The 21565-nt window shown below is 50.0% G+C and overlaps 8 protein-coding genes across 8 annotated transcripts; 7 read left to right on the forward strand and 1 right to left on the reverse strand.

Moving 5' to 3' along the window:
• Positions 1-107: 107 nt before the first annotated feature.
• On the forward strand, positions 108-915 carry CONPUDRAFT_160309 (uncharacterized protein; the record flags this gene model as incomplete). Its single annotated transcript, XM_007777432.1, has 4 exons — positions 108-361; positions 427-641; positions 706-789; positions 842-915. 4 exons carry the CDS (start codon positions 108-110, stop codon positions 913-915), a joined length of 627 nt encoding a protein of 208 aa, XP_007775622.1.
• Positions 916-1284: 369 nt separating this feature from the next.
• CONPUDRAFT_160310 (uncharacterized protein) lies at positions 1285-1861 on the forward strand (the record flags this gene model as incomplete). The annotated part of the gene is made up of 3 exons (XM_007777433.1): positions 1285-1554; positions 1604-1696; positions 1751-1861. 3 exons carry the CDS (start codon positions 1285-1287, stop codon positions 1859-1861), a joined length of 474 nt encoding a protein of 157 aa, XP_007775623.1.
• Positions 1862-2104: 243 nt separating this feature from the next.
• Positions 2105-3871, forward strand: CONPUDRAFT_78225 (WD40 repeat-like protein; the record flags this gene model as incomplete). Its single annotated transcript, XM_007777434.1, has 10 exons — positions 2105-2119; positions 2171-2258; positions 2314-2498; positions 2549-2844; positions 2895-2954; positions 3001-3251; positions 3306-3331; positions 3378-3479; positions 3529-3714; positions 3764-3871. 10 exons carry the CDS (start codon positions 2105-2107, stop codon positions 3869-3871), a joined length of 1317 nt encoding a protein of 438 aa, XP_007775624.1.
• Positions 3872-6183: 2312 nt separating this feature from the next.
• On the reverse strand, positions 6184-9839 carry CONPUDRAFT_113671 (uncharacterized protein). Its single transcript, XM_007777435.1, has 12 exons — positions 9665-9839; positions 9578-9610; positions 9136-9520; positions 9051-9073; positions 8874-8999; positions 8253-8822; positions 8108-8187; positions 7575-8047; positions 7274-7515; positions 7002-7202; positions 6777-6936; positions 6184-6705 (listed from the first exon to the last, which is right to left on the reverse strand). Exons 1-12 carry the CDS (start codon positions 9803-9805, stop codon positions 6293-6295), a joined length of 2847 nt encoding a protein of 948 aa, XP_007775625.1. The 5' UTR covers positions 9806-9839; the 3' UTR covers positions 6184-6292.
• Positions 9840-11494: 1655 nt separating this feature from the next.
• CONPUDRAFT_78227 (uncharacterized protein) lies at positions 11495-12125 on the forward strand (the record flags this gene model as incomplete). The annotated part of the gene is made up of 2 exons (XM_007777436.1): positions 11495-11688; positions 11738-12125. 2 exons carry the CDS (start codon positions 11495-11497, stop codon positions 12123-12125), a joined length of 582 nt encoding a protein of 193 aa, XP_007775626.1.
• A 1652-nt stretch (positions 12126-13777) lies between these two features.
• CONPUDRAFT_78228 (uncharacterized protein) lies at positions 13778-15509 on the forward strand (the record flags this gene model as incomplete). Its single annotated transcript, XM_007777437.1, has 9 exons — positions 13778-13844; positions 13905-13937; positions 14077-14159; positions 14221-14249; positions 14457-14458; positions 14569-14628; positions 14676-14816; positions 14872-14998; positions 15161-15509. 9 exons carry the CDS (start codon positions 13778-13780, stop codon positions 15507-15509), a joined length of 891 nt encoding a protein of 296 aa, XP_007775627.1.
• Positions 15510-17221: 1712 nt separating this feature from the next.
• CONPUDRAFT_78229 (uncharacterized protein) lies at positions 17222-19105 on the forward strand (the record flags this gene model as incomplete). The annotated part of the gene is made up of 13 exons (XM_007777438.1): positions 17222-17303; positions 17362-17420; positions 17696-17711; positions 17835-17866; positions 17921-17922; positions 17971-17972; positions 18030-18089; positions 18148-18288; positions 18345-18576; positions 18631-18691; positions 18748-18944; positions 18982-19007; positions 19053-19105. The coding sequence occupies 13 exons, from the start codon at positions 17222-17224 to the stop codon at positions 19103-19105; spliced, it is 963 nt and encodes a 320-aa protein (XP_007775628.1).
• A 591-nt stretch (positions 19106-19696) lies between these two features.
• CONPUDRAFT_160315 (uncharacterized protein) lies at positions 19697-21503 on the forward strand (the record flags this gene model as incomplete). Its single annotated transcript, XM_007777439.1, has 8 exons — positions 19697-19820; positions 19871-19903; positions 19967-19986; positions 20042-20056; positions 20647-20809; positions 20859-21087; positions 21153-21207; positions 21264-21503. The coding sequence occupies 8 exons, from the start codon at positions 19697-19699 to the stop codon at positions 21501-21503; spliced, it is 879 nt and encodes a 292-aa protein (XP_007775629.1).
• Between the last annotated feature and the right edge of the window lie 62 nt (positions 21504-21565).

The raw sequence follows: 21565 nt of genomic DNA on the forward strand, positions 1-21565 counted from the left end.
TCATGCTCCTTTCTTTCTGACCATCTCGATACTCCAGGATCAGTATCGAGATGGTCAGAAAGAAAGGAGCATGAGAGCCCACTTACCCCAGGATATAGTAAATCACGATGAGGTACAGCCGCCACCCAATGTGGTGGGTGGCTGTGCCCACCTCGCGTGGAGGTACAGCCACTCACCCAATTGGTAAGTGGCTGTACCCTACTCGCGATTTACTATATCAAACTGCCGAGTGGGTTCCCACGACCCTTCTTTCCGACCATCTCACCACCATCCCGCACCTCAACCAGCTCATCGCCCCTGGCGCCGCCGCCGCGTCCCTCGCCAACGCGCTGGGGTCCTCCCTCGCGTCGTCCCCCCCATCGTCGATAGCCCCTCCTTTGCGTCCTCGTTGACCCCTCCTCTCGTGTAAGTCGACGCCACCCTTAGCCCTTCTACCCCGCTCATTCCTCCCCCATCCATAGTTTCCCGATCGCACTTCCCCCTCGTCCCTTACGCTTTCCTTGCCCTCGTCCATGGCCCGCCCGACGTCCTCTTTCACCGCCTCTCGTATATCTCCATCGCCGCCGCCCAGCCCTCAATCTCCATTCATTCAACCCAGCCCCATCAGCGCGAGCGCATGCGCGTCATATCGGGCTTCTCAGGTGAGTATATGCCGCGTACTCATCCCTCATCCGTACTAACGCATCCTTATATTCGCGATCGTAGCCTTACCCAGATCATCAAGATCATCGCCTCCTCCTCCGCATCGCTCAATAGCTCCGGATTTAATTAGACTTCGTTCAGTACCAGGTATGTTTTCTTTCCGATTTGTTTTCGGACGTCATTGCTCATGGCCCAGCAGATTCGTTACTTCCTTCCGCTTCACTCAATGGCAATGCGGCTGCCGTCGCCGCTCTCTCTCTCGCTTCCCCATGAGTATTGCCCCCTCTGGTCCCGTCCTCGTCCTCGTCACCTCAGCTTTCACGTTCCGAGCGGTGCACCCTATCGGATTATAGCATCCATGGGGCTACAACGTCCAGGATGCACGCTCTCCGACTACAATACCCATCGGCACAACAAAGTCACCATGGGGACTGTCGGCTGCTTTTCTGTAAGCAATCCACCAATACGGTGCCAATCCACACAATAACGGAACAATAACCATAGATCGAACTATTCTGTTGTCTGCCCTCAAAAGGCGGACGCTACCCCTGCTTTTGCAGTTGCCCACCTTTTGTATGTTGTCTTCCTTTCGCTGACGAAGTGTTACTCGAGCTGACCGTTCGTTTAAGCCGAACCTTTGCCATGGCTGAAGGCGGCGACCCACCCGTTCGCAGACAGTACACACCTCTCACCTCGACCCAATCCTTTCTCGTTGAACGTCTACTCTCTTTCCCCAGCCTTACGTACGAGAGAGTGTTCCCCCTCGACGAACCGAAATCCTCCGCTGGCATTTTGCCACCCGTAACTTCCCGTATCCCGAAGCCCAAGGGCGAAGTAACACGTATCGGTCGTGGTGGATATACCCTCCGGGAGGCACTCGCTTGGTCTAGCGATCGATATGAGGGTGTAAAGGTACGTTCTTCATCTGACTGCCATCGTCGTCCTATTGACGGTAGTCCAGAAATATGTACAGCAGCTCGCCGAGAAATACCTCAATGTGCATGAAACCTTCAACGCCCAAAAGACGGAGGACTTGGCCAAAGTGTTCGCCGAGGTGGATCATTTTCCCGTAATCAACCGGTTCTTAGCTGATACTTCGCACCTGCAGGCCAAGGAAGCGTACGCTGAGCTTGATCAATACGAGGGTGATTGGGTCGTATCTGACTTTCTCCGCATTTACCTCAAAAACTCCAAGGCGAGAAAGAAGGCAGGCAGATAAGAGAACAGGCAGATCGGCTGAAGGAGATACGGTCGTGATGTTACCACCCGCGTTACAATAACTTACACACAATTGCCGTTATACAATACCGAGAAATGGACGATTGTACTATGGGGGGGCAGGTTGCTAGGATACTCTTCAATTGTGTTGTCCGTCCGTATTGTTTTCTTGCTTGACGCCAGCAAGCGCCTTTGCTTGTATATAAGCACCCCGGTGCTTCGATCTCGTCCTGTTCGTACGAAAATGCCCGTACTAGAGGTAGGTGCCATGTCACCCTTTTCACTGATCGCTTGATGATGCCATATCCAGTTCGAATTAAAGCATGATTTGCGGCGTCATCGAGATGCTGTTCATACACTGGCTGTAAACCTTGAATCTCGTACATTGCTGAGCGCCGGTAAGTGTTCACTACGGCCATATTGTCTTCTCTCGCAGACATCATATTCCCGCAGGCCAAGAAGGCATTCTTATGGTATGGAACCTCCAGACTGGAGAAATCGAGCAAGAAATCGATCAGTATTTTCATGGCCCTATCTCATGTGTCACCTGGCTATTCCAAAATGACAACGGGCCTAACTCTTTCGCCGCCGGCTTTGCCGATGGCACAGTCCACGTCTATGAAAGTAGTTCTGCGAATGTAAGTCGCACCATTTCTGCGGAGTGTATGTCAAGACTAATCTCTCCCAGGGGCCGTTCCAGTATGTATCCATGGTTCGTGCGCACGACGGCCAGGTGGAAAATATGTGCTGGGATGGTACACACTGTCGCCTCGCGACTGTCGGTGACGGATCTATTCAAGTATGGTGCTGGACTAATCGTGGGCCCTATAACCTTCTCGCCATGAGTTGCGCTACTGAAGTGAGGTCAGGTACCTTGGTCAGCCTCGTCGAGAAACCCCCTCGCAAGTCACTCATTGCCAGGACGGTTCATTTCCTCGATAGAGGCTCCAGCGTTATGATATCTTACCTTGAGTCACACGAAATGTACGTTCTTCAGGTCTCCATTGATACACTGACTGACTCTCGCGCCCCAGTCATTGCTACGGAATAGAACCATGGACTCTAAAGTGGACTAAGGTCCTTCCGACACGCATGTACGTCGTCTCTTGTCGTTCTTGGAGGAGTACTCATCCTAGCCAGTGGTGACACTTGCCTCTCCGACTCTGGCGGTTTCCTGTTCGTCTCCAACCTGACAAATGGGGTGGATAAGTACGCACTCCCAACCATGGAACGAGTTGACAGCTTTCCGCACCCTATCATCCGCAATGCGATTCTCCAAGTCGCGTTTGCTCCCGCCGCCAATCTCCTCGTCGTGGGAGGTGATGACGGTTTCCTCCGAGTGTTCGACCATAGGACAGGAAAGATCATGCATCACGTTGAGCATGCCGAAAGTAAGCAACCATTCGTCTTCATTAGTTCACCTCTAGCTAACTACCGTGCACTAGGTGGTTTCGAAGTTCGCACCATTACTGTACGTGTTTGCTCATGTATGAAAAGGTCAGCTAACCGTCAGACAGTGTGTCGAGGACGAGGCAGGTTGCATTTTAGTCAGCGCCGGAACTGCTCGCAAAAAGCGTTGTGATGTGAAGATTTGGACGCTCGACCGTAAACCCGCCAAGGTTCGTGTACGAGCATGGTCTTGTTACCCCTAATCGCCATGTCTTTCAGGTCTCTGGAACCCACAGTGATGATCGGTCTCCGCGCCCCTCTCCGCTCGAGCTTCACAGTTGGATTGGAGTTCTAGCACGCACGATGATACACATTGTTTTGTCCATGCTTATCACTCTGGTCTTGCTGTACTGGGTTTTCTCGTCTTCGAAAGAGCTACAGCCTCACCTACAGGTGTTCGTTGAGGTAAGTGATGGCTATTTCTATCCAATTCACACCCGCTCACTCGCACCAGCACATGTATGGAGGTCCACTGTTTACGAAAACCTTGAGTTATGATGAGATACCCGCTGAGTGGGCCGCTGAGTGGGCCGCTGATCGGGCCGCTCACTCTGATCACTGAAACTAGTTTGAATCTATCTTTACATCGTTGCATCGTTGCGATGCTCTGAAATATTCAAAACCTTTCTAAGCATGGTTGAGCGGTACAATTTTACATAGTTGCCCCTGTCTGACTTTGAATCCTTTGACGAATCGATGTACGCTTATATTTAGAATGTTTCCCTTTCTCGATTAGCTCCCTAGATGCATTGATCAATTTAGGATCGGTGTTATCATCGTTGCCTTGGACCGATCTAATAGAAACTATCCCAAATTTAGTACCGGGATCTTTTCATAATCCTTCACAGGATCTCACAGAGGTGTCGAGGGCATAAAAGATATCTAATCGTATCTTCAAACTTATGACACGAACGATGTGGTTGTGTTTGGTTGCGGCTCCTGTCGGCCCGCACGTTGCTCGCTTTTGAATGTCCCCTGTTTTCAGAATGTAGGTCGGTAGTGGTTCTATACTTCAACGTGAGTCCCTTTGTGGCGCTGCTGCTGCGTACGTGTTGAACCTTTTATTTTGAATGAGGTTTGCCCCTTTAGCGTCCCTTCACAGAATATGACAAGAGTTTCTATACAATCTTTTCTCGATACTCCTGTACGCAACCTCCGATGTTGTGCCCATGTTCACCCTATTTTAGTTTATAAATGCTCGACTGAATTGTGCTAAAGTCTCTTTTCCGCAGTTATTCGCTATTCTATGGGTTAAGACCCAGTGTACATTCAGTTGGGCATCGATGTCCCTCAGACACCACTCCCTACTAGCTACTATTTTTAACGGTTTAAACCCCTTACACCCGTCTTTAGGTATAAAACAGGGCCACCCGTCTCCTCAACCTGTCAGCTTTCCGTCGTTTCCCTATTTGCTTTCTCCGAGGTCCGCGTAGTCCGTCCCCGCCGTCGTTCCCTTTAGGAGACTCTCGCACACTCTTGCTAGCGTCCGAGCCCTTCAAATACCCCGGAGACGCCGTCGCGCCCATCTCATTAATAGCTCGAGTCCCACGCATGCACGTCCACCCCATCTGCCATCGAGGTTGCTGTGCGACCATGATGACACCCCTGGAAAAGCTGGCATATCCTCCGTCTATGAGGGTGACGCCAAGGTTGTGTTCCTTGAGAAGATATGCCGCGCACTCGAAACTATCTTATCATGGACCTCGAAAAACTGAGCCAGGCTGGCGCTGCGGCACAGTTGAGGCTGCCTAGGCGGGGGTTCTGGCCCACCCAGTATACTCAACTTCGTCGTGCTCTCACATGCATCCATTGTCACTGTCTCACGTTCTGCTCGGACATCATTTTTGGACGGAAAGACGGCTCTTGGGTCCCTCCTGCTTGCGCATATTTACCCACGTTTGAAGATGGGATGCGCAACGTTGAAAACGTATGTGTGTGCCTGCCCCTCCGCTGAGACAGATGACATTGCGCATGGTTTCAAGATACTTTCGTTCGGGCAAGGGCATCCCACCACATGCGATACAACAGACAAGAGGATTATTGCATTCATTTTCATGTCATGGGAGGGTATGGTCTTGCGAACCGACTAGCTGCATTATCTTATCACTTTTCCACTCAACACTTTCGCCCTCATTCCCATCACACTCAAACTCGGTTCATGCCTTCTGCTAACGTGTTTGGTGTGTTTGTCACCCGCGACCGAGCTTCATGCTCCACCGGAACTATTGTTTGCACCAAAAGCTTCGAAGACCAATTCGATTCCGTAGCTATTGACTGTTCGTTGGATATTTCAGCAGAGTTTTTTTGCCACATGCAAGAGAACATAACCACAGTCTCAGTCGGTCCACTCATGTTGAACTTGAACCGGCTATCACGAGAGCGCTTCTCGCGGCGAGGTATGACTACGCTATCTTTCGTGCAATCTCATTTAACTTCCCCTCTCAGATCATTAAACTTGATGAAATTTGTCGAAGTCAAATGTACAATATTATTGTCCATGTGTTAAGTTAAATAGTCTGCATAAAAATACTTCGACGATGTGTGACTACACCTGTACAGCGTGGGGACGGAGCGTTTACGCGACGTCGTGTCTTGTTTAATTCATTATTGTCTCTTTGCCCATATAGATTTTTCAAGTTGAATAGAATCTTTCGTCGGATCGTTGTTACCCTCTTTAAGTCACACGATCCGCCGCTGTCTCAGGTGTGATGGCTGTAGAATTCACCACCTAGCCTCACTGCCCCCAATGGCTGAGAGCATCTAGAGCGCGAAGTGTGAAAGCTGTTAGCGCTGCGCCTGTTGACGTTTGACATCTACGGCAGTGAAGGACGTAAAAAAAACCGAAACATTATCAAAGTATGAACTATAAGCTCTACAGTATGCTATATGGTTTCTAAAATCTACAAAAGGTATGTCACGAACAAGCACTCTAATTACCCAAGAATATACAGCAACACCCATAGGAACCACCTCCCAGCATCAATCACTCTGGGGCATCCTCGCCCAAGATCTTCGCCAACGCCTCGTTCCCCTGCCCCACGGGCGCCTCATACGCCGCAAACGCCGCCTTCGCTGCCTTCTTCTGCACCCCCATCTCATCCTGAGCCTGATCCTCGTCCTGTGCACCCGCTGCGCCCTCGGCGTCAGCCGAAGCAGCTGCTGTGGAGCTCGTCCATCCCTTCCCACGATCCGAGAATACCTCTTCACGCCTGTCGAGGAGCATGTCGAGCTCCGCGTCACTCAGCACACTCGCCTTGCCCGCGGCCGTGTCGGGAACGACGTCGATCTGCTCGCCCTCGAGCCGGAGGAGAGAGGCGGCGAGCTCTGCCATGGTCTCGCGCTTGGCTCGTTGGCCGTTTCGTGGGGCGGCTGCTTGGCCAGGCATCTTGAACTTTCCTATATCGTGGGCGTAATGATGAGCATGGGGTGATGTAGGGGAATGATAGGTAGAAGTGAATGGGACAGACCTTTGGCGATGACCAGTGCCTCGAGCTTGCGCTTCTCCGTTGCGCGCTGCATGATGCGCGTCTCAATCGTGTGAGCTGAGATCAGGCGGAAGATCAGCACGGGCTTGGTCTGGCCGATGCGGTGCGCGCGGTCCTGCGCCTGTACATCCATTTGAGGGTTCTGCCATCACAATACATAGGTGGTTCTTGTTAGCCGTGCCTCTTTGGTCGTCTGAGGCGACGCACCCAGTCCTGATCATAGAAGATGACCGTGTCCGCAGCCGTGAGGTTGATACCTAGGCCACCCGCGCGGGTGCTGAGCAAAAACAGCCGTGGTGAGTCGGGTGTGGCAGCTTGGAAAATGTTCATCTGCTCTCTTCGCTCCAGAGGAGCAGAGGACCCGTCAATGCGACAGATGTCCCAACCCTTCAGTTCGCGTGCCCAGTCCTACATGGAGCATCCACGCGCAGAGTCAACACAATGCGTTTGGAAAGAACGGGAAACAGGAAGATGCGCACGTCGATGATATCCAACATGGTCGTGAACTGGCTAAATAGTAGCACCCTGTGCCCGCGCTTAAACAGTTCGGTGAGGAGACGGTCAAGCACCATCATCTTTCCTGACGCGCCGACGAGGCTGTCATCCAGCACGGGTTGGCTCGTCGACGCATCAATGGGCCAGTCGAAGAGGAATGGGTGCGAGCACACTTTACGCAGCTGCATGACCGTGTTCTGCAACTTCATGTTGTTCACCTGCTTGACTGGATAGCACATTAGCCCAGCGAGCGCGGAGAGCGAAAAGTCAAAGACGCAAACGTACGTGTCGTCTTCAGTTGATGCTGCCTCGCCATTTCCCCCAGATCATCCTTCGCAGGCGCCCCGCTAACCTTGGCCACCTCCCCGTTCTCCAGCATCTCAAAATACGCATCATCGTCCCCGTCGACATCATACCGTCTCCTCTTTCCCTTCCTCAGTTTCCGCGGCGCATCCGTCTCGATCGCCTGCTCTACCTCCTTCTTCCTCTTCTCTTCCTCCTCCTCGGTCGCACACACGCCCTTACCCTGCCCGAGTAGGAACTGGCGCAAGTTGCCCTCAACGATCGTATCATACAGGTCGCGCTGACGGACGGTGAGCGGCGCGTACAACACGTACTCCTTCTTGGGCGGGAGGAGCCCTTCAACATCCGCTTTGAGCCGGCGCAGGAGGAAGGGCTTGAGGATGCCGTGTAGCGTGTGGATGAGCTCGGAGGACTGCTCGGAGGTGAGGTGGGATTGCATTGCGCCGAGATTGAACCTAAACACCGGCGAGGTCTATATCAACTTTAGGTGGTAGAGGGGAAGAGTAGAGACGCACCACTCCTGGAATGCATCCAAATCATTGAATATATCCGGCAGCACGAAATTCAGCAATGCCCACAGCTCCGAGAGGTTGTTCTACGCATAAAAGCAGTCAGGTTGAATCCCTTGGGAAGTTTGAAATCGTAGCATAGGTCACTCACATGCAACGGCGTCCCCGTCAAAATCATCCTCCCGGCGCTCGGGTACTTCTTGATCTCCTGCATGAGCCGGCAGTCGAGGTTCTTGAGACGGTGTCCCTCGTCAACGACGATGTAACCCCAATTATACGCCGCCAAGTACGCGCGATCGCGTATGATCATCTCGTACGTCGTTACCACGACCGGGAACGTCTTGCGCGTCTGAGGTGGGAGAGGTGCCCTTACTTCCTTCTCGTCTTCTTCGTCCTCGTCCATTGCCTGGTCCTCCGAATCTGATGGATCATCGTCGCCATCCGAGTCGACCTTAGCGCGCTTGGTGGGGCGGCCGCTGCGCGTCCGTCGGGTGGGCGAAGGTTTGGACGGAGATGGCTGAGGTTGGCGCTGAGACTTGCGTGTGGCTGCCTTAGGCGCTGGTGCTGCTTTCTTCTTCGCCGGAGCCTTCTTCTTTGGCTTCGCGTTGACGTTAGCTGCGGCTTCCTCGTCGCTGTCATAGTTAACGTCCGGCAGGCGCATGGCCGTCGTACGGAGCTCAGCACGCTCGATGGGAGAACCGTGATACATGCAAACTGGTATCTACAATTCGCGGTTAGCTGGTACTCGAAGGGAAGGGATTCAGTGGCGTACGTCAGGAGCGAAGCGGTTATATTCCTCAATCCAGTTGTGTAGTACACTGAGTGGACAAACGACAAGGAATGGGCTAAAATTGCCTTGTTCGCGGAGGTAGGCGTTGAAGGCGATGGTTTGAAGAGTCTGAAAAAGTGGTTAAGATACGGAGAATGGGGAATAGTGTCGCTAACAAACCTTGCCAAGACCCATTTCATCCGCTGCGTGACGAACAGTCCGTTAGATTATCATAGGAAGGCGTATTGAGGGTAAAAGAACTGACCTAGTATCCCTGAAACACCGTTCTTGTCCAAACTGATCATCCACTCGACGCCCTCCAGCTGGTAATCCTTCAGCTGTGCACCGATTACCAGACTAGGCTGGACGAACTTCGGCTGCTCTTCCGCCTGCTTGTTCGGCTCCTCCTTCTGGGGGGATTGTTCTGGTTTCGTCTCTTCCTCGGGCTCCTCCTCGACTGCTTTCTTACGCCCTTTACGACCGCGTTTCGCGGGTGCCTTCTTGCTCGGCTCTGCTGGCGCGGTAGCTTTGAGCACGGAGCGAAGGGCCGACGACTGCTTTTCCTTGTCCATCTGTTGCTTGAGCAGGCCACTATACGTATAGGACTTCTCAAGAATGCGACTGAGGCGCGCAAAGCGCGCTTCGAACTCCTGTCAAAAACGCGCTCATTAGACGCGTCGAAGGTCACGCGAGAGCGGGTGGCGTACCTCGTCCTCCTTCACGTCCTGCGCATCCACCAGCTATATAGGAGGTCAATCTAAAGGTTTTAAGCGACGAACGTGACCTGTACATACCTCTGGCTCTGGACTGCTGGTGTACTCCGACGCGTCCTTGCCTAGGGTGAACTCGCTCCTAGGTGGTGACGACGCAGGGGTAGTCTCTGGTACCGAAGACATAGCGTACGGTGGTGGTGAAGAGCCCTGGCTGGACGACATGTCGAGAGAATGTGTGGTGAGAAGGAGACCGAGGTGGGTATGTCGTGAAACAAAAGCTTCAGTTTGTGTGACGCGCCCAATTGTGTAACAGATCGCGTCGCCCAATCGGCGACGCTTCCGGTCTCCGATCGGCTTTTGCCGACGGCTCGTTGACAACGGAAGCTTTTTGTCGGAACATCCTCTCCTCCGACCTTTCTGCAGCGAAGACATTGGCCTCGCTCGTGCCATTGGATCGCTGTGTAGTTGCCATCTTGATTTCTTCATTCTCCCTTCAACAGGATCTATCTCGTGACTTGGGTTAGCCTACCCGACATCCACTAGGCGATTGTGGGGATCAGGGAGTACACCTACCGTACCGGAGCGCGCAGACCCACTGTCTAGCAATGATCAAACCGTCGTTTGCTATCTACAGGAATATCGGCATGTTTTGATCGCGTTTCAGACATCCCTTGGCCGAACCGAATGCTTTCTCGCGCGTAACTGTGCTACCCGAGGGGTTATCCAAACTAGCAAAGACCGAAAGGTTTGACATCTATACGTATACGCAATCACTGCGCCCAGTCTGAGCACATGCCTCAGTTAGCCACAACATCAGATATAAGGGACTAGATCCCTCGATGCATATGATCTAGGCAAGTAAGAAAGAACTTTCCTTCCAGAACTCAAGGTTTAAAAAGCGCGAGCAGCAACCGGTGGCTTCATTCTTCTCTCCATCGGACAGTGCCGCCACATCCCCTTTCTTCTGATGGACGATGAGTTCCACGGTATCTTCGGCTTGTCTACCTGCTTAATGACCTATATGACAATGGTGCGATGTAACATACGCAGAGTCCTTGTTGATGTGAACCTTAATCAGGACAGCTTATTACCCCTATCAACGGAATGAATGGAAGTGGCACTTCACCTGACTGTAGTCGCCCAGTAGCAAGGGGCAGTCAGAACTGTAATTCCGGACCTTGACTGGGGGGGGATCCATCCCCTACTGGTGTCTGGGGTCGTGTCAAGGAGCCGAAGTACACAGCCTTATGGCGAATTTATGTCCGAACTCGTTACCTTCGGCATACGCAAGTAGAATACAATCTAATAGCATGATTTCGAATCGAGGACATGCTCGGTGCCCTCCCTACTAACTTTATACGAAGAGATTGTATCTTTGAGCTCGAGGGGGGTGATTTTGGTTAATACGGGGTAGAAGCCCCTGTTGGCCGAGCGCTACAAATAGTTGCAAACACTAGGTGGAGACCACTTCTACTACAGCCTAGATCGCGCCGGATAGAAACATGTACAATGATGTTATAATAGGAAATATAATAGATGCTGCTGCGTGTACGCACATGGGGGAGTAAAAGGGTATTTTGCTCGTGTGTTCAAACGTGAGATTAGGTTATAGTAGGTGATGTCATATAAGGTGAATACCAGGCCGTGTTCGTGAACGGTTATTCTACCCGTTTGGGGCCTACTATAACCTTAGATTCGCCACGATAGAAGCATGTAATAATAGATGAGATGAGATTGCATGAAATAATACACATCACGGGACTGATATCCCGACGCGTCCCCTCCCTCGTGCTCCCTGCTGCTCGCCGCCGCCCCTCCTTGCCACCGGTACACCGCTGCCGTCGCTCGCATCGCACCGCCGCGCTCGCCCACTGCCAGATCCTCTCACAGCTGCAGCTCTTCATATCCGATATGGCCGCTCCTACATCCACTGCTATAAACATGAATAATCCGATGCAGGGAGCTTCTTATACAGCAGGCTTACCGCGGCCGCCTACGCTTGGGATCAGCGACGAGTTATGGGCACCGCGGCCGGACGAAATGAAGACCCGGTGCTACAATGACTTGGGTATCTATCCGTTTCCTATTGTTACAACCGAAACAATGTGAGTACAAGCCCGACAAAAAACGCATATACTCACATCTGGGCCCCAGACAAAACGTGGTCACCCCATCGAACCAGGACATTGTCAACCGGCTCACTCAGATGTCGGAGCGTTTTGACGCACGCGTGAGCGCTCTTGAAGCTGGTCGGGTGGTGCCGGCGAGTGGAGGAGCCGAGGAGGTGGGTCCTCAGCGAGGGAACAGCGGCCAGGGTGCGCGAGGGAAACAAGATGAGCGAGGGGGTCGTCGTGGACGTGGGTGTGGACACAGACGCAGACGTGGTCAGGGAGCGCCGACCACACTGGACCACATGGAGCTGAGAGTGGGTCAGTACGATGAGGACGCGGAGGATATATGTGGCAAACCCAAGGCCATGAAGGAGCCGGCGACTCGAGTCGCTCGCAAAGACCTGATAGTGAGCATGATTATCAGCATTTAATCAGCCGGCGTAACCAACCACGCACCCAGGACTTCGTTTGAGGGTCGTTCTGTGCACGCGAGTGAGGATATTGCGAGATTAGAATAAAAGCTCTGAACCTACGTTGCTTGAGCTCATCTCGAGGCAGCTTCGTGGGCGGAAAACGAGCGCTCGAGTGCTTGTTGAGCAGGAAGAGGGGGAACGACGAGGGGGGAGATGGTGGGGGGAAGCAAGAGAGAGAGAGAGCGTCGTCGAACACTTAAGTGTCGATACCCTGTGCAGGAGGCCCGAGCGCTCCGAGTCGGGCGAGGTGGTGGCTTTAGCTATACTCACCTGAGCCAAAGCCACCTAGTCGAGCTCTTAGTGGTGCATACGCCTTCCAGATGAGAGCAAGATGTCTATTAGCGTGTAGACACAGGTACACGAAGGGGAAACCGAATAGACTAGTAGAAGGCTCGAGGAGGTCGGGAAGAGCAGATGGTTCTGATCGAAAAGAAGCCGGCTACTAGAAGCCGGTGGCTAGGTGCGGAGAATCGAGTTACTCAAGCGTGTGAAACCCGAGCTACGATAGGCGTGTGAGTACGCTCGACTGGGTAACAGTAGGTGACTTATCCAAGGTTAGCCCAGAAACAGGCGAAACGCAGTGAAAGCCCACGCGCGATCTACGTCGCGTTGAGCGCGCCGACATCTATCTGAGTATGCATCCAGTTTCCTTATCGCAATCATGAGGGTATGTCTTACTCCTGCAACCTTCTTTGATTTCCTTGCTTAATATTTATTATCACCTGTCCCAAGGATCGCCCGCTTTACCTTGACAGTTTCAACGGCCAAAATGGAGGCTGATACCATTAACAAGGATTCAAACTGCTTTCTCTGTGGAACTTTGTTTCGCTCAGATGAATCATGGCTGCATAGCGGTCATACCTTGAAAGCAATGCAAGGAGTGACAGAGGATGGCCTCCGTGAAAAAGTGTGATAACTTCTAGCTTCCTTTCACTTGCCTTATTTCTTACACATCTGTGCAGGTGTCAATTAGTCATGTGTGCGGCTTCTGTGGCAAGCCTTTGTGTGCAAGTGTTCAACTAGAAAAAACAAGCATGGAAGATATACTACGGAGTCCCAATGCCCTCGCTTTCACATTTTACAACTTGCTTCAACTCACTTGTCAACTCGCAAGTGGCAGTAGTAGTACTCACTCCCAGCACCAGTGGCTCATTTAATTGCCTCGGATGATGGGCTACAGACTTCTATGGATTAAATATTACAACTATACTGTGACAGAACTCTACGATATACGCATGTTTACGTCTGACAGTAAATAGAGTAAATCTGATGCTTCACTCACTCGAGTTGCAGGCGACTCGCAACCTAGTCGGAGTTGAATCGTGGGAGCGTCTATAGTGCCATAATTGCCTTTCTTGGCCGACTTGCGGCTGTGGTATCCGTGACGCGCGGCTTGGTGTACGGGGTCCTGCATGGAAGGTCTTGGTCCGATATTTACAGTTGTGACTGCCCCTTGCCCAGTAGTGCACATCATCTGCAGCCACATGCTATACCAGGTACTAGATCTCTGGAGACGCTGGCTACAAGTCATGTGGTATAGATATATAAATATCAAAGGGTACACGACTGTCTCAGTCCTCAGGTTCTAAATATCTCTGTCCTCACTCACGATGTCAAACACTACTTCCGAGATCATAGCAGAGGTAGAGAACCAACTGACGCTTAATCGGGGGCTGTGTGCGCCTTACTTCCCCGCAAGTTTACTGCTGTTTCGACTGATTTATTATGCCTGAACAGTGGCTGGCTTTGTGTTTATGACATATGACTATGGTATGTGTCAGTAGAGTATCCCCACAAGGTCTTAGAGTTTAGATTCCTCATAGTACTCAATCTCGGTCTCGAAGTGAGACTAGCCTACTGTATATGGTATAGTCGAAATCTGATGTATTTATGATATAATATGGGTCAGTCGCATCTCCTAAGCGGTCGCTTGCTCCTCACCATTACACGCAGACTAGGAGATTTTCAGCAATGACGTTCATCTACATCCTGGTATGCAATTTGCCTGCATATCCCTTTATTGAACTCTGACAATCGCTATCGCACATGTTAGTTCCGCTACCTGGGATTACTGTGGGGAATGTGAGCCAGCCGATATGTACGCTTGTGTTCGTGCAACTCAGTCGAGCTTTGGTCAGAACCCAGTTCTGTGAGCTCAGAATTCTCCGTCGCACCAATTTTGTTCTCTAACCAACGATATTGAGTGCACTCTTTTGATATACCTTTCACCGGATATGTGCGTCACATATTGTTCGTGCCGTGATGTCGACCGCTTACACTATGTCGCAGAAGTGCGTGCAAACTTCATCATTGCTTGCAAATATCAAATCGTTCAAACAGATGTTAGCGATGCTTCATACTTCTCTGTATGATATGTTTCTGAAAACATCTTGTTATTCAGGTTTTGTGGTCTTCATCCTCAATGAGCCTGCACAAGATGTTCTTTTGTTCCTTTTACAAGGTACAGCGTGTATAAGTGCAGCTAACATGCCACTGAAACCCCAACAGCAATGCTGACCATGCGGGTATACCTGCTATTTGGTAAATCCAAGCTTGTTCTCCTGTGTCTGGTGGTCGGCTTCCTAGCAGCACAAGGTGTCAGTTTTACCATAGCCTTTATGACCTGGGTCATCGGTCCCAGCCTCGAACGTACGTGTATTCTATGCTCCACCTTATAAGCTCAGTGCCATGACTATATCCTCAGAAGAGCTCAATATCGCGTACCTCCATACCTGCGAGGTCCACCTGCCTACGAGTTTCGCCTGGTTCTCGCCAGCATCCAACAGCACCTTGCTCGGTTTTGAGGTTATGCTCAGCGGATTCGCGCTGAGGTACGCGTTCAAACATCTACCCAAGCCATTCTGGCGATCTCCGGCTCAGTCGTTGTGCACCATGGCATCGGTAATCGTGCACGATAACCTGGTCTATTTCCTTATGTCCGCATATTCCAAAGTATACCATTTGCGTATGACCATACTGATACTCACAGACAGTGCGCTTTTTGGTCTGGTCGTGAACATCATTGCTGGCGCTCCCTTTGCCAACCCGGTAGGTCGTCTTCCGCCCGTGTTGCAGGAGGCGTCTCACCCAGAAATTCCAGTGCGCATCATGCTGGATCATCGCAAAGCTGGCACGGTTCTTATTTCTCACCATGGTGGGGCCGTGGATGATACTCAGTTCGCGGAGAAAACACGGCAGAAATTTGCTTGGCTCCAGTCAGTCGGAAGCAATAGACATCACCACCACGGTGCGATTTGCGTCCCGGAGTATGCCAGTTTGATGTTCCGCATTTTCTTCCTTTGGGCGTCGTTGAATGAGCTGGATGGACTAGACTATGTATAAGTGTCTCGTTATGGGTCAGAGGAGAGCGAAGTCTCAAATGTGTTAGGCTAAGAGCGCCCAAATGTCAGCTAGCTTGTGAAAAAGTCAACGTTTCAACCCCCTTCGTGGCGTGTTCATGATGCAGCGATTTTTGTGACAGGTGTTACACAGGGTGCATGAAGCAATAACTAGATACCAATTATGTCAAAGCTATGTCAATTGTAGTCCAAATGATAATTAAGGAATAAGTGATGATGGAATATGCCAATTATTCTTCAAATGCAGACGTGATTCATCTGCCAAATTTGAGGGCAGGATATTCCAAATTTACGTGAATGAAAACCCATATAATTATGTGATATGGTTTGGAATAATCTATGAGCATTTTTGCACTACCTCTTCTCAAAGAGCGGCGACATGTATAATCGATATATTTGATAAATATTTGAATCTAAGAATATTACATTTGCATTATTGGTATGCTTTACCAGTACAGATGCTGTGCAAGTATAATCTGCTTTAATTATACGTAGTCGCCTTTTCAGAAGAGGTAGTGCAAAAATGCTCATAGATTATTCCAAACCATATCACATAATTATATGGGTTTTCATTCACGTAAATTTGGAATATCCTGCCCTCAAATTTGGCAGATGAATCACGTCTGCATTTGAGATATAATTGGCATATTCCATCATCACTTATTCCTTAATCATTTGGACTACAATTGACATAGCTTTGACATAATTGGTATCTAGTTATTGCTTCATGTGCCCTGTGTTAGAGGATTTAATAAACACAGCATCTCCAAAACATCGGGAATGCGGTGCCTGCAACAATGGAGCAATTTATCATTCAAACGTTCATTGCACTGTCCAAGGTCAAATGACGCGCCAAAATTACTTGCGGAGCTGACTTCCCCCGCAACACGGCAGCTGAAAGGCACATAGACTAACGTTGGGCGCAATCCGACACTGCAAGTTCGTTAGCTGCCACGTTCACAGCATGGCAGAGCTTCCAAAACTGCACGTACGCGTTGTCATTATTCTAGCGGGGATTAATTAACCCATTAAAGACTGCCATTTGGACGTCCGCCTTGCTGTGGTACCAACAACAGCGGATTTAACGTGCGCTTAGAGACATCAGCACCAAGCAAATTGTCTTGATTCGCTGACTAGAATCAACTCAATGTGATCCCCAACCACGTACATAACCTATCGCTTCTCTATCCCTACCGATGCTGTAAATACCAGTACGTGCCTCGCTAGCACTATTCAGGCCCTGTGCAACGATCTCCCCTCTAACAGCTTATCACATGTGCAAGAAATTGTATTTATTCCATGCTTGCAGCGTTTCGATGCGTCTGTATGGTTGCAGAGCCACAACACCAGAACGATAATCCAAACGAATCATAGAATCCAAATATGCAATATTGACGCTCGTACACAAAAAAGCGGATATTATACACAAGCGGTAAAGGCATTACGTCAACCGCGGAAAGTTCGCGCAGGGAATACTGATGACGCCTGCAAAGCTATGGATCTAGACCAGGACCAATACCCGCTACACGACGTCCAAAAACAGGTCGGTGGAGCACATAGATCCGCGACAGGATGGAAACTTCGCTACAGTGCATGACGTCAAGATTGATCATTCTTCACGGCGGCATAGCACTGTAAGGCAGACTACTATATAGCTGAGACCGTGTAGCTCGGTCCTGACATCATTGTACAGTTATGACTACTGTTTTTGTTCCAGGAATTAACCAGCGAATTATACTAGCGGTGGAGAATCAACTAGCTCTCGATAACGGCCTGCGTCAGCCACCCTTTTCACTAATCAAAGATACTGGCTTGACTAATATCTATCCTTTTAGTCTCAGGCTTTGTCTTTATGTTACATGACTACGGTAAGGACGGCGGCCACTATTGGACGGTTCGTGCATTGTGCTAACATGACCGTGATCAGTTCTTAATCTTCCCCTTGAGGTGACAGATCTCAACTAAACACTCATCCGATGCTAAGCGCTAATTCTTGCCAGGTTGACATAATATGGGTAATATCCAGTTTGACTGGCTAGTGGTGATAACTCATTATAAGCAGTCTAGGAAATTTACAAGAATGTCGACGTCGTATATATTGGCTTGTCGAGCGACGTAGTACATTCGTGAAGCACACTGATTTTTGACATGTAAAGTTTCGCTACGTAGGTCTGCTCTGGGGCATGTGAGTGCAAGGTGCACATTTTCAGTCCAATACTGAGACATAATCCATGCCTGCGTTTCCGTTAGAACCCAGTTTTGTAGGTAACATATCCATCATATTAACCTTCTAGCTAATGGCGTGTAGTATACTCCTGGAACATAGTTTTACCTCCGCAGGTATGTATTCCGCATTGATCGCAAGAAAACATTGTGTTGAATCGCCACAACTAGGGGTAAGCGACGCAATTTTGTTCGTTACTATTCTTATAACACTTTTCCAGATGTATGTTCTTTCACTACGCTTAGGTTTCGCTTGTTTATTAAGTTTCCTTTGGTGCAGGTTTATCTATGTTCCTTATCAGCGACCCACTGAAGGATATCATAACTTTCCTCTTACAAGGTATTGGGCCTACTATAAATTGACATAAATATACAAAGAGCTCATCACTGATTCTCAGGGATGCTGGCTATCCGGGTATACCTGCTATACGGGAAATCGAAGCTGGTCCTTTTCCCTCTTCTTACGGGTTTCATTGTTACGCATATCGCCAATTCTGCCGTAGGCATCGTAACATGGATTGTCGCCTTCAAGTTTGACGGTAGGTTGCTGGTTAAAGTAACAATTGGCTACATGCACTGACACCACATTCCAAAGACGAGTTACAGTACGCAAATATCGCGACATGTCAGCTGTATTACCCAGCAGAATACACTTGGCTTCTCCCCGCATCGAACAGCATCATTTTGGGATTCGAGGTCCTTCTTAGCGGTTTTGTGTTCAGATATGCCCTAAAACATTTGCCTACTCCTTTCTGGAGATCTCCAAAACGATCGTTGTGCACTATGAAGTCGGTCATTGTGCAGGATAACCTGATATACTTTCTCATGTACGTGAGTCAACATTACTGTGATAATATCTTCGTCTCTAACCAATATACAAGCGCGCTTTTTGCTCTGGTTGTCAACATCATCGAGGGTTCTCCTATAGCTAGTCCAGGGCCGGTACGCTCGCAAGCACTACTTGTCTTTCCATCCCGAAAACTAACGCTTGGATTCAGTGCGCTTCATGCTGGATCATTGCGAAGATGACACGATTTATTCATCTTACCATGATTGGACCATGGATGGTGCTTAGCTTGCAGAGACAACATGACAGTGATGTAAACGGAACGCAGTCAGAAACACAGGCAAGTGCGCCAATGCGGTTTGCTGCGACGTCTTCCGTTTCCACAGAGGCTACAAGGGAGACCCACTCGTCTGTATGAAAGCCAAATGAAACATTCGTAATACAGATGGCGGACCCCAATGATCCAATTAGGTGTGCCAAAATCCGAAGCGTATAAAATCTCTGGTTTTATTACAGTGATACCCGGTTTTCCCGAGATCTGCTCGTGTGGCGGGGGGAAGCTGAGATGAATGGTGGGACAATTAATATAATCCAAGTGTCAATATTAATGCTGGTCGCGTGTAAAGATGTGATCTCGGCATTGCCTGTATGCCTTTCGGACGATAATAGCCGATTTTTTTTTGTTTCCGTTTGAATGCTTCCGTTTGCTTGATGGATGATCGCTCTGCCCATGATCAAATGTCAGGGTACATCAAGTGTACATAGTCCCATGATAGCACCACTATCAGCCATGGCGATGGTTTCGCCCTTCATGCACCAGTTCGACGTCAACCTACCCCACGTCCATTAATGGAACCATTTAGGGCCTTAGCTCTCGTGTATTTCCTGGCCTCGTACTGTTGGCTTGAAAGACGCCTACTGGACTGCTTACCTTGTTGTTGAATACCGGAACTTGAGGCCGAGGCTTCAGCTCAGTTTTAACAGCCTCCGAGACAGGTGAGTCAAGTGGGGCAACGTCATAGTCGACGGCACAGCTTATAAAGACTAAAAGACTCGGGTTCGGTCCCCATCAAGGGCCGCCCACAAGCCGTCCCTATGCGTCTTGCGGCCTCGAGGACTTCCACAGTTCACTAGCCTTCGGAGTATAAATTTCTGCATTGATGTTGCGCGCGAACGCACGCGCATCCCTCGCCTTCAACCCTCCCGACATCATGAACACAGATACGCTTCAAGAAGAGCTTATGGAGGCAGCGAGATCCCAGGTTCTGACCAACTACGCTCGAGGTGCGTTGCTATATCACTTAATTCGAGTGCAAACCCTTAACTTGGAACAGCTGCCGCCGTCTCGCTAATGGCCTACGATTATTGTGCGTGGTGACCTGGAATCTGTGTGTTTACGCGTTGGCGAACTAAGCACCGACGTTGTTCAGTTCTCAACCTGGGACTTGAGGTGTGTTGTTGCTATGTGTCGGGATGGAAAAGGCCAATGTCTAAAGCGGCTTCAGATCAGCATGATATGGGTACGTCTGACGGATTACACTATGGACAGGCCAATGAATGTGTGACAGACTCAGAAATTTTCTTTGGCGGTAGTTCTCTACGTACTGGTGAGCCTCTGAATCCATCGACCCTCGGAGAGCGTTGATGTCTCATGGCTACAGCTTCGCTACCTTGGTATGTTATGGGCGGCGTGAGTTGTACAGTTGCGAAGCGAAGCACTCTCTGACGCGATGATTATCCAGGACAGCTTGGTGTAAGCATAAAGTCACTTGTTTCCCGTGCATGAAGCTTATGAAGTCTAGTGTATAGCTTCAATTCCGTACGATCCAACGAAGTAAGACATTCAATGCTGCCTTACACGGTTCATATACGCTTACAAGCAGATGCCACCCTCATTAGTCGTAAGTCACTTTCCAATCACAGTCACCTTTCCTTACCACAATATTGACATGGGCGTCTGGAAGCTGTATGCCCTCTGCCACTGCGCTTTACATCGCGCTCATTTTTTGTTAGGTTTTCTTGTATTCGTCTTAAACGAACTATCTAAAGACATCATCATACTCATCTTACAAGGCGAGTACCGTACAGACGTTAAACTCCACTCGGACAGGAACTGAAGCGCTTCGAACCAGCGATGCTGGCAATACGAGCATACGTGATTATTGGACGGCCGAACAAGATCTCGTGGCTATTGGTGTCAAGTTTCGTGGCAGCTCAAGCAGTGAGCTTCGCTTCCAACATTGTCATATGGGCCAATGGGCCATCTATGTCCTGTGAGTCGCGCAGTGGCCGGGTATTCGCAATGACCGATCTTATCTGTAGATGTGGCCAATAACTACGGCATCCGCTACTGCGTCACCGACACTCCAGCGAGCGTTAACTGGGTACCGTCAGCTGCGAATGGTGCGTTGGCAGCCTTTGAGGTAATTATTAGCGTGTTGGTCGCTTTTCACGCCGTCAAGAGCTATCCGGCGAACTACAAGTTCTCTACTAATTCCGGCAAGACACTCATGTCGATCGTGGTCAGGGATAACCTGGTCTATTTCGTGATGTGCGTATCCAGACTCCATGCAAGGTCCAGATACTTTTAGTGCTGTTAGCTAAGCGTGTCAATAGAGCATTTCTTGCATTGGTCATCAACACGATGGCCAACGCGCCGTCACTCAACCAGGTAGAGACCTTCGCGCCATACTATCCTGATCACAAGCTAACATGAAACATTTCTAGTCTATCGCGTACTGGGACATAGAGAGTATATTCGAGTTCATTTTCCTGACTATGGTTGGGCCTTGGATGATTCTGAACACTCGGAAGCACATCCGACACGACTCCGTAGATGGGACTGACGGCACTGAACTGACCGACGTGATCTTCTCCAGTGTCCCTCCTATGGTCCCTGCCGAATACCCTCATGACAATGACTACCAGTCACCCGCAGAAGCTCCTTTGCTTCGTTCGCCTGCATGACGGGCCCTCGTTCTGTTCATCCACCATGAACACGGACATCAGTGGAAAGTAATCATAACTCT

Source organism: Coniophora puteana (assembly GCF_000271625.1).
Source record: "Coniophora puteana RWD-64-598 SS2 unplaced genomic scaffold CONPUscaffold_21, whole genome shotgun sequence".
NCBI lineage: Eukaryota > Fungi > Basidiomycota > Agaricomycetes > Boletales > Coniophoraceae > Coniophora > Coniophora puteana.